The sequence below is a fragment of the Lytechinus pictus genome, chromosome 17 (genome assembly GCF_037042905.1).
Source record: "Lytechinus pictus isolate F3 Inbred chromosome 17, Lp3.0, whole genome shotgun sequence".
Classification (NCBI taxonomy): Eukaryota; Metazoa; Echinodermata; class Echinoidea; order Temnopleuroida; family Toxopneustidae; genus Lytechinus; species Lytechinus pictus.
In genome coordinates, this window is record NC_087261.1 from 5,051,371 (window position 1) to 5,063,099 (window position 11,729).

General features: G+C 37.9%; 1 protein-coding gene across 1 annotated transcript; it reads right to left on the reverse strand.

The window, feature by feature from the left end:
• Nucleotides 1–838: 838 nt before the first annotated feature.
• LOC129279776 (uncharacterized) lies at nt 839–11,310 on the reverse strand. The gene is made up of 2 exons (XM_054915838.2): nt 10,832–11,310; nt 839–2,287 (listed from the first exon to the last, which is right to left on the reverse strand). Exons 1-2 carry the CDS (start codon nt 11,284–11,286, stop codon nt 2,080–2,082), a joined length of 663 nt encoding a protein of 220 aa, XP_054771813.2. The 5' UTR covers nt 11,287–11,310; the 3' UTR covers nt 839–2,079.
• Between the last annotated feature and the right edge of the window lie 419 nt (nt 11,311–11,729).

The following is an 11,729-nucleotide window of genomic DNA, read 5'->3' on the forward strand; positions in this document are numbered from 1 at the left end:
CAATAGGAGAGAATATATCCAGGGTCCCGTAACATAAAGGTTATTAATTGTATGCTTGATTTTCACATTCAATTGCACATTGTAGTCAATGCAATCAATCACATAAAAATGTTTTACAATGAATGCTAAGTAAGTTTTGTGTTACAGCCCCCAGGATTTGTGATCACTGTGGTAAATATGTTAGAATCAGAAGGAGAAAAGTAGAAATAAGAGAAATGATTTTCCTTCAAGGCTGCTTTTACATTGCCAAGGCTGCCTGAATTGAAAAGGCAATGGACACCCCTATCATAGCGTGAATATTTTGTGTACACGGTGTGTTCCCAACAGAAGGAAACTGCAATGTCTTGGGGCAGTGAACACAGATAATTTGCACATAGTCCTTGCCTACACAGATTTCAATGCGTGGGATCAACGGGAGGAAATCCATCATTTGCACGAGCTGCCAACTAAATTTGAGTATATAGCGAGCGATAAATGAGGAAAGTTAGAGAACATCAGATTATCAGATAGTCAGGAATATATTTATATGGATCCGACTATTAATACATTATGAACGGAGGTCACATGATGTAATACATTTGGCTGGGAGAAGTCACTGGGAAAGTCAGAAGTCTCAGAGAATTTAAGATGGGGTTAATTGGCAAGCTAATATTGGACATTGCTCTTACAACCCCCAACAGGACAACAAGAAATAGTGCAACTAACATCCAGAAATTCACCTATATTGAAGAGTACGTTATATATAGTAATTCTTTATCCCCCACCCACCCCCTCTCTCTCCCTCTCAACCCCTCCCTCCCCCCTCTCTCTCTCTCTTTCAAATTTCAATATTCTTTCTCTCATTCTTGAGGTAATGCACTTCTCAAAGACCTTAACACATTCCCTTGGCCAATCAATAAAAGAGAGTGACCTCTTTTCAACTCTGTGCAGGATGCAGCGCACGCCATGCAGTTAACGATACATCAACATCTCAAGTAGATAGCCGGACAGAGTGTTTGAAGTGCATTACATCAAAAGGTTTTTTTTCAAATTTTACTGTGGGGCAACATGTATATGCAGACAATTTCTCGAACTCCTGTTTCTGCCAATTTCCCTTAAGCCTGGGATATTTTGTACATTTTAGGGGCAAATTTATTGCCCTATGTCCCAGTAAATTATGAGGGGTATGTGACTATGTGAATTGTTTCCATGTCTAATGTGGGGGAGTGTGGTCTAGTGGTTTAGACTCTCGTCTTTCAATAGGAGGGACATGGGGTCAATCCCAAGCCATGGCGTGTTTTCCTTCAGCAAGAAATTTATCCACATTGTGCTGCACTCAACCCAGGTGAGGTAAATGGTTACTGGCAGGAATTAAGTACTTCCTCAAAAAGCTGTTGAATCAGTAGACTTAATAGCTGGGTTAATATAGGAGCACCCTGAGCACGTAACAAGGTGAATACATGCGCTATACAAGTCCTATATCAATTTATCATTATTATTTATCACATTCACAAACTGTCTTTTATGAATTGTTGCCATTCCTAAACCAATACAATTTACTTTTCCAATAATGATAATGATAGGCCTAGTATAAAACATTCAATGAGTGGTTGATATCAATGTTTCTAATCGTTGCTGCATACTACCCCTCTTAAGCATACATTCCCTGAACAGGTGCTGGAATATTCAAGGTAACTCTCCCTAGGTACCTATTTCATTCACCTGGGTAGGGAGTGGCAACACTTTGTCAAAGGATACATGATCTGAGGTGGGATTTGAACCCAGACCCCATGGTTCAAAGTCTGGAGACTTATCCACTGACCAATACACCTCCTTAATAACACGTTTGTACATATGTATCTGTATTATATTTAATACATTCAATCCTTCTACTTTTTCTGTCTACATTTCTCCTCTATATTATCTTGCTTAATCTCATTATTCAACGTTGTATTATGCAGTTCCATTTTATTTCACTTTTCATTCTCGTATTTTTTACATTATTTCTTCATAGTTTCAACAACTATTTCCTATTCTATGTTCCCCTCTGGTCATAGAAAACCTGTGAATTAATAAAAGAAAGAACATTCACTCTATTAACTACCTACCTCCCAAATAAACAGTAGCCGATGGATTATTTCCAAATTTATCACTAAGGATGCTTGAGGCAGAGGCAAACTTGTAACCATTGAGTTCCACAGAGTCCGTCTGGCCATCCACGGTGAGTGACATGACGCCTGTTGCGGGGGTGATGCTGAAAGATACGTTATGCCACTGGTCGTTGCTGACATCCATTCCCGCTGTAACACTGAAGAATATAATAATTATAAAACAGGTTTTTATTCAGTGAATTAGAGTAGTTACCTAAGTATTCTTGAAGATATGTTTCATGGTATTCACAGAGGGCTGACATCTACAATGTAATTGCATAGTGTTTGGATTTATATCCTTCAAAAATATTCTAGATATATTACCTGCAATTGTTAAACATTACAATGTGTTTATATTCCATTCTCATTAAAAAAAATCCAAAGAAGAGGTACAATTATATAGGTCAAATTAATGCTCCAAATGAAGTTTCTAATTAACAAATGGCAGTTTGTTTCAATTGTCATTGAAGAGATTGGTCGATTTTTTTTAGCCATAACGCTCAAAGCACGTTCTTATAATTGACTGTGTGCACTACAAGGCTGTGTAAGTTAATGTGTGAGGTCAAGGGATGGGATGAGTGTGTTCTACATGTATAATACCCTAGTCACACTAGAGGCGGAATGAGCCGGAATTCCGTCGGAATGAAAATTCTTGGCACATTCCTGGATATTCGAAGTGCATTCTAAAAATGTTGCATTCTGAGTGCATTTCAAATATTCGGCCTGAATGTTTGCTCATGCTTTCGAGGTGCATTCGAACTGGAAAAATATTGAATGGCATTCAAAGTGCAGTCCAACAGCACTCTGACTGTATTCCAAATATTCTGACGACATTTCAACAACATTCAAAACATTCCGATCGCATTCATGGGAGAATCGAATCGCATAAAAGCATGGCTATCTGTTGCTGCAACGTCAGTCAGCACTGAGGAGTCATTGAGGAGCATCGATGTCATTGTACGGCATTTTTACAAATTTAGATCAATTCGAAATTCCCTCCCGAATGTGGCTCGAATTTTGAAAAATTTTCATTCCGGCTGGTTCTGCTTGATTCCTGCTGATTCCGAATGAGTGTGACGAGGGCTTAAGACATGGTTTGTGTCACCCTTTTAAAAACATCTAGTTGTAATACATTGAAGATTGACTCATGAAAAGTATAACGCCTTCTCAGATCACATGCTTTTTCATTACTACCCAGAGCCATTACAGGGTGGACAGCATGCTCGTCCACATGATTCTAGAAAGGGCCATTTAACAAGTATCCTTGCTTTGATCTCAGAGTACCATAAACAAGTACTTTGCCCCATTTACCCACCCTAAATAATGTCTTGAATGGAAGGTGAAATATCCTTTCCAGCACCACGCACATAAAGCTGTTGAAAAACATACCCCTTTTCCCTGATTTGGTCAATTTTCATACCCTTTCACTCACTGCACACACGTGAACTGCCCCAACAACCCTTTTTATAGTGCCCCCACTCTAGTATCGCTAGTATCATCCAAGTATTGCAATTAGTAGACACCGTATGTATATCAATGTGAACATGGCCTGGACCAAACCAAGCCGTTCAGAAAATTTCACCCTGATCTACTTTGAGCATGTTGAGTCAAGCAAGAGAGAAGATCATACCATATCCAGCAGCAACCCAACATCATCATAATACCCGTGATGCCATGTTAGCACTAGGGCATCACTAGCATATGATATGAGGGGGGTAGGGGGTTGGGGATGTCTGGTAATGATGTTAAAATAAATGTTTAAACAAATGTTTTTTCCATGGCTCTAGTTGATTTTTTTCTTCAGAATTTTCTTTTAACTATTCCAAGTCTGAATAAAACATTTTGTAAAACAGGGGAAAGACTTGGAACTTGCCACTTCTTCAAGAAGAATATGTATAGTATGAGTGGACAACTTTGAATGTTTGGAGTAAAGCCAGTCCCCCAACCCCTATCCACTTCTCAAATTCATTGTTGCTTTTGTTGTAATTGTGAACAGGTATTAATCATATCACGATGACCATATTGTGACCCCCCGCCTCATTTCCGTCTAAAACAGTCATAACCCCAGCCTTCAATGACAATTTCCCTGCCAATCTCTAGAAGTTTCTTGCAGTTCTCTGAGAATGACTTGACAGCCCGGATGCATCGCTACGCCCAAGAACCTGACCCAAGTTTAGAAGAGGGGTCAACCTGGTACCTGTAGGCTACCTACGTAAGATGGACACATTGGCTGCTGAATTCTGTGATATCCCAGAGGCTTTATGCAGGGACAATCCACATGTAGGTCCAGAGGGCAACATGTTAAACCAATGAGAGAAGTTGTAATTTGCATCTGGTTAAAATGAATACTGCAGTACTTTGCAAAGAAAATGTTGTTCTGTCATCAAAAATTATATCCTCTTTAATTATTGAACATGCACTAGAATCGTTGGAGGCAGTTTGTCCGTTTCATATATTCCAAGTAAAATACAGATTTATTGATGGTTCTGAAAATCTAGAACTTTGTAATCCTTTTTAAGCCTATTACTAGCTGCTCCATACCAAGTCCATGATTGTAAAAGCTTTTTTGTAAATTGAACTACAATAATATGCTTTATATGAATGGATATATTAGAAGCAGTAGTGTTTTATTTCACATAAGACTATGATAATGGTTATGATACCTTTGCCATAATGACAACTTACAGAAACTTTTATTTTGATTGTCTGCTGAACCCTGTTCATGGTACTTTAATACCATAATAGCAAAATCATCATAATCAAAGGTTCTTTACAAGACATGTATAACTTAGCTAAAAGGTAAACAGTGACTTGTTTGAGGTGCAACACACAAATAACACTTCAAATGCAGAAAACTGTTTTGGTCTTTTATTTTTATGGTTGTTACTCATCATAGCCCACTGTGAATTATTTAAGTTTTACATAATTTGTAAATATAAGCAGTTAGCTTTGAGAGGCAAATAGCACAGCTTGAAATACTGCAACTTGGTAGAATGATAACAGAGTAACCTGATTTAATGAAGTCACATAAAAATCAAAATATGAATTTCAAGAGCAGATGGAACAGAGAGATAAACTTTAATTCGAGATGATTTCCTTGCCTAATGGTAGCTGATTCCAAAGGTTTTAAGCAACTGAATGTGATGACACCAAATGATTATGGAGCAAGCCCTAGGCCTTTCATGATATGCCTCAGTCAGCCCTTTAATCTAGATCTTGATGAATTAAATCTGCAGAATCATCTGGGTCAATGCATAAAAACATTGAGAAGACTTGTGAAACTTAGAATTACGATCTCTGTGCCATCAACATTAAGATAATTATTCATGCAACTAGATTTGGGTATCTTTCCACACAGCTGGCCCTTCAAAAAAGCAAAAGTGCAATAACAATTTGTACAATCTAATTTCCAAAGTCGTTCATGGAGAGATTATTCCTGGACAGTTATACACTTTTCCTATTTATCAATATCATAGAATTACATGGACCAAACATGTAGTCTGCCACATGTCTCGCATTTATGTCTCAAATAATAATTAACCCAAGAACCAACAAACATAGCTCTTTACTTTCAATAGTTCCTCTCATCTAAAGGGGAATCCAATCTCACCACAGCCATAAATAGGTTACTGTCTTCCCTCAGAATTAGGTAGTACCAATAAACCTAGATTTTTGTGATTTTATATTATTTCTATTTGGGATATCAATAAATTATAAAATATCACTGGAATGACTAAAATGGGGGTGGAAGATGCTGTAAAAATACCCTTTGAACAAGTCTGTCAATTACAAAATCAATTCAGAATTATGGTTTGCTGCTGTAAGCTGCTTGATATAGTACGGTTCAAATTCCACACGTCAACAGATCAGGAGAAAAGGTTGAGGATCATGGCAAAGGATGGCCTGTTTAGAAATGATCACTTCAAGATCACATTTTGAAAAGTAACCCAGCCTCTTTGAGTGGAAGGTCTATCTGTAATTACACTAGGTAGTACACAGCTATATTTCAATATGAATGACTCCAATTCGAAGTTAATTTATCCAAGGACTCTAGAATAGATGATTTCACCTTTCATTTAATTTCCTGACACTGCCATCTTGCAAAGTAAGTGGTAATCAATCCACAATCATGAATCAAATTATTCATCCCTGGGCCGCTATTCAATTGAAAAATTACTGATTTTTCGAAGTATTTTACTTGAATAGCATTTTATTTGACTAAGCAAAATGCTTAGACACATATTCAGTTCACATCTAAGTATTTTACTTTATCAAGCCAAACTTAAACAAAATACTAATAAACATTGTAACATCACAAAGTTTTAGCCAAATAACGTGCAATGTATGAATCCTTCTGTGCGCAGAATGTATGACAGCACATATCACATTTGTAAACTGCATGCAAGACAGACTGAAGTCTGGTAGGCAGCTGACTTAGATATAAGCAAAATACTTAGCCAAAAAATGCAACTGATTACCACAGATGGACCTTAAGTATTTTGCTTTAGTAAAATATTAAGAATACTTATAATTCTGGCCATTTTAAGTATCAAATTGAATTCCAACCCTTGTTTCCATCATGCCATCAACTATTAAAACTTCTAAAATTTAACTTCTTTCAAATAAATGAGATCTACCTATAGATACCTTTTCTGAATCATCTTCTTTTTTGTTTTTATTCCACTCTATAAAACTAGAAATACTAAATATAAATCCAGATCAACTGTGGAAAGAGACCATTTGAACACAGGAATAAGAGTTAAATCTTTAAGAATTAATTGTATACAAAATTATTTCAATTTAAGTCCAAAATATGGTTTGAATCAAATCCTTTAAAAGAGTTATCAATAGTTTATCTGTTCACTTTCTAGACCTGATCTGGATTCACTTGTAATTCCAAAGCAATGAAATAGTAATGTGCCATATCTTGCATAACTTTTGGCGCTAGAGTTAATTAGAAGTCCCATCCTTGCTATGTCCTACATCTGACAAGCTGTGATGATAATGTACATATATTTTAATCATATCAAGTTTAAATGCAGAGAGACCGTGTTTTCATCAAACACATCAATGGGTAACTTCAATCACTTGTTAGAAAGGGGTGAAGGCTTCCAGATTCATGGGCACTCCCTGGGGAGTATTTCCAAAACAAATACACCCAAGTCAAAACTACACAGAGGTTTTATGAGGATCCCCATAACCTGGGTATGGAGAGGAAGTGCAGGTTAGCAATACATTCAATACTGACATTGCTTGTGTAGAGCTTCATTTTAAATATCCACATCCTTGAACCAGGTAATTACTGAGAGTTGGGACCATTTTCAAAATGACATACAAACATAATTAATTGCTGTATGCACATATATTCAAAATATTCAATCAAAATTATTAGAAAATTGGCAAATGATATCTCTTCCCTCCTATGACAGGCCCAATCCTCAGATCCTAGATTCTCAGTTTAATCTAAATCCAGTAGTCAGGTATAGGCCTTATAATGTTCAGCACTTGAACCTACACTATGTTTCTGCATGGAGTTCGATCTAGGATTAGGACTGTAATTCCTGGGGCAGGAAATGGTTCTATGATCATGGTCTTGACTAATCTTGAGTCACTAACCCACAGCCAAGCCCTAAAGTTCTCCCCAGGAAACATCCCTGGTCTAAGATTCCACTACTCACGTGGGACAGGTTTTCACTAGCCAAAGATTTCAAAGAAGTTGGATTATGTGGTGTGGCAAATTTATAATATGTTACATTATGTGGGCCCCATCTTACGAAGAGTTGTGATTGATCCAATCAATCGCAACAATGGAAAGCCAGCAAAGTCAACATATAAAATGCATATTTAAAAAAATTTAGATATAGATGTATATCCATAAATTCATTGATTTCTTGACAATTTGGTGTGATCTCCTTTGTTTACTAAGGACATTTTGCAAATTTCCTGTATGAAAAATTATGACACTGATGGATTTCCATAGAGTTACGATTGATTGGATCAATCGTAACTCTTTGTAAGACGGGGCCCTGAACTCCATGATTCGCCTGTAATGGAAAGAACACAATGCCCCCACAGTGTGTCCCACAACTTGTGTGTGTCCAGGGGTCTGTTGCAGAAAGAGTTGCGTTTAAACGCAAGTCAAAAAATCAATCGCAAGTCCCAAATGCGCACTTTTGATTGGTTGAAAATCAAGCTGCGCATGATTTTTAGAGTTGTGCATGATTTTTAGAGTTGCGATCGATTGCAAGTCTTTATGCAACGGGCCCCTGAGTGTGTAATAAGGTTCCTAAGGACAAGAACACAGTTTCCCACAGTGTATGGGTCCACAGTGTGCTAATTGAATTCTCTGAAGGAAGTAACAGTGTTTAAGGGTGAGGGTGCGGGGTACGTGTCTGTCTGTTAGGGAGGGTGGGTGAATGTGTGTGTGTTAATTATTTCCATGATGGCAAGGATAGTGTCTAAAGTGTGTTCACAGTGTGTTCACAATATTTTCAGTTTGTTCAGGATTTCTCTAACAAAACGAATAGCGCCCCATAGTGTCCACAGCATGTCCATGATCTCCCTGGTAGAAAGAACATAGTTCCGACAGTGTGCCTAACAGTGTGTTTCCACAGTGTGTTAATAATACCTTCACAGTGTGCTCTTTATTTCCCAAATAGCATAGAGCAGTGTCCCACAGTGAGTTCACAGTGTGTCCATGATTGCCCTCATGATATAAACTACATTGTTCCTACAGTGTATCTAACAGTGTGTTTCCACAGTGTGTGAATAATATCTTCACAGTGTGTTCATAATTGCCCTCATGATAAAAACTACATAGTTCCCATAGTGTGTTTAAAAGTGTGTTTCCACAGTGTGTGAATAATATCTTCACAGTGTGTTCAAGATTGCCCTCATGATATAAACTACATAGTTCCCATAGTGTGTCTAACAGTGTGTGTCCAGTGTCTTAATGGCATCTTCACAGTGTGTTTATGACTTCCCTGACATAAGGAACAGTGTCCCACAATGTGTGTCCACAGTTTATTCATGATTTCCAAGATGGAAAGAACACATTTTCACAGTGTGATTCACAATGTGTCCACAGTGTGCTGACAATATCTTCACAGTGTGTTCATGACTTCTATGATCAATGGTAAGAATAGTTCCCACAGTAGGCCTATCCCACAGTGTGTCCAAAAGTAAGTGTCAAGAGTGTGTTAACGATATCTTCACAGTGTGTTCAGAAGAACAGGGAATTATTAGAGAGATTAGGAACACATTACCCCACAGTGTTTCCATATAATTCACCAAGAGTTCATGTGTGTGAAATTATCTTCATCCTGTTGAAAACTTGAATTATATATACCGGGGTACTGTTAATCATATCCATGTATTCTAAGTCCACTATATTACACAATGTGAGAATCTTATTAGTGTCTATGTGTAAAATTACCTTCACATACATGTAGTTACTGACATCCCTGGAATACATTGTACCATATACTTCAGTATAATTAACAAAAGAGCCCATTGTTGATATTATTTTCCTTTTTTCCAAAATATGAATCGACTTTTATATCAATCAGCAAGATACATGAATGGAAACATATCCCTAGGCAGTGAGTCTAAAAGATATTAATGGTCATTTTCCCCAGAACAAAAGTAGGTAAATTATCAAAGGTCAAGTACATCATGCCAAGAGGCCATTGGTATGTGCCAGGAGGCTACTGCAAAGTTTATTTTAAAGCCCATGCATTTTTATCTATAGCCTCCCCCCTCCCACACCTTGTCCCCTGCCTCAAAGACCCTGACTTTGATGGGTCAAACCAGTCAAAGAACCTTTGTATATCTACACCCCTTCCTGTTGGGAAGAGACTAATTTACACATTCATTAACAAACTTTAAACTGAAAACGTGTGCATCCTATAGGTCATTGCTAGATCACCAGTTGAAAAGTTTTCAGTGGTTTTGCAAGCCTAACAAGACAATGAAGAGGAAGCTCCTTGAATGTCCTTATTTGCCAAGACTCTATATCCATCTCTATACTGCGTCTCAGTCTTATGAAGTGTCCAATCCTTTAGTATAAAAGAGCTCCCATCTATGTACATTAATTGCAACCCTCTTGTGTTCATATTTGGTACAAGTTCAACTTGGATTAGGCCCTAATTATCTTCCATATTTCATTTCAACTACTGGAGTAGTGCCTAGATATATTCACAGGAAAGCTCTCACATTACTTCTACCCCCCCCCCCTTTTTTTTTTCCTTTGGCAATGAGGGTGATCCATTTCAAAGCATAGTTTTGCCAAACAAATCTTTTCATGATCTCCAAGATAAAATTCTGATGCTGCTCACCCCAGCATATCACACTTCCACACACCACACCTGCATAATTTGTTTTGGTTTTTTTCTTTAAAACCAGCTTTTCAGTTATCTGGTAATTCTTCCCTCAACGCCCCACCCCCACTCCTCTAATCGAGCACTTTTCTTTAAGACCGACTTTCTTTCTCACTATCTCTCACCATTTTTAAATTATATCATTTACTGGCCATATCCAATTAGCATGTATCTTTCTCCTGTCCTCTCACATTATTATGGGCATAATTATTTTAAGGACCATTTCATATTACGAAAAATAAGATGATGCCCCTCATCTGACATCTCTTTTCTTACAATTAAAATTGTAAAAATTATCAGAAAATTTGCAAATCAGATAGTTACCTTTCTTGGATGGTTGTGAAGTAATGAGTGGCTTTTACTTTTCCCGAGATAATCTGCAAAACCACCGCAAAACGGTCCACTTCAAAACTGTATTTTGTCTCATTTTCCCTGAGATAATGGTGTGCAAAAAGAAGCGCGTTTCCCGTCACCGTGCGAAACTGCAAGCTGATCGCCTGCACTTGCCCGGTCGGACTCCACGGAGGATTATACACAACGTACGATCGCTCGGGGTCCGTGAATGTCAGACCGCGAGTTTGGGTGATGAAAATCAGCAGAAAACATGCTGCTATCGACAAGCGAGCTCCAAGATTTCCGTGGTACAACGTCTGATCCATGGCTATGTGATCCAAGTGACTGCCAAAACGAAAATGGATGTGGAAAGTGAGCTGTCGGCTTTCGCTGAGTTCGAGAGGAAACCCCTTATTATCGTCCTCCAAGTTTGACTGCGTACACATGCACACTAAACACACGGAGAATTCAACTCATGCTCACGACGCTGCAAAATGCATGCAAATAGCGTTGCTCTTGCGTAGCAGCCGACGTATTTCCGACCTCTATCGACCTGATCCATATGTTTCTTCTACACAAAATAATAATTATCATGTTCAAAGGATAATCGTGTAATTTTGAATAAACCAGATCGTTTGGCACTTCCTCCAACCGTTAACCTTTCCTTTTGTATAAAGTTGTTTCCTTTTTATTGTGTCAAAGTGATATTTTCCCCGAGGAAGTACAAGAGTTTGCTCTTCGCTATCATCGTTTTTGCATGTCTGAAAATTGCCCAGCCCTATATCGCATCGACTGACCTTCATAACCTTATGAATTTGCAAATTACCGTTGGTCTGCGTACTTAAACTCCTAACTATGTGACCTATATTTTTTTAAACAATGCTCCATG

Bases quoted from the DNA above. Each gene is read 5' to 3' on its own strand.
- LOC129279776 (XM_054915838.2), bottom strand. From the start codon at position 11,286: ATGTGTACGCAGTCAAACTTGGAGGACGATAATAAGGGGTTTCCTCTC. The intron at 2,288-10,831 runs GTAACTATCTGA...TATATTCTTCAG, and splicing joins TTCACAACCATCCAAGAAAG to TGTTACAGCGGGAATGGATG.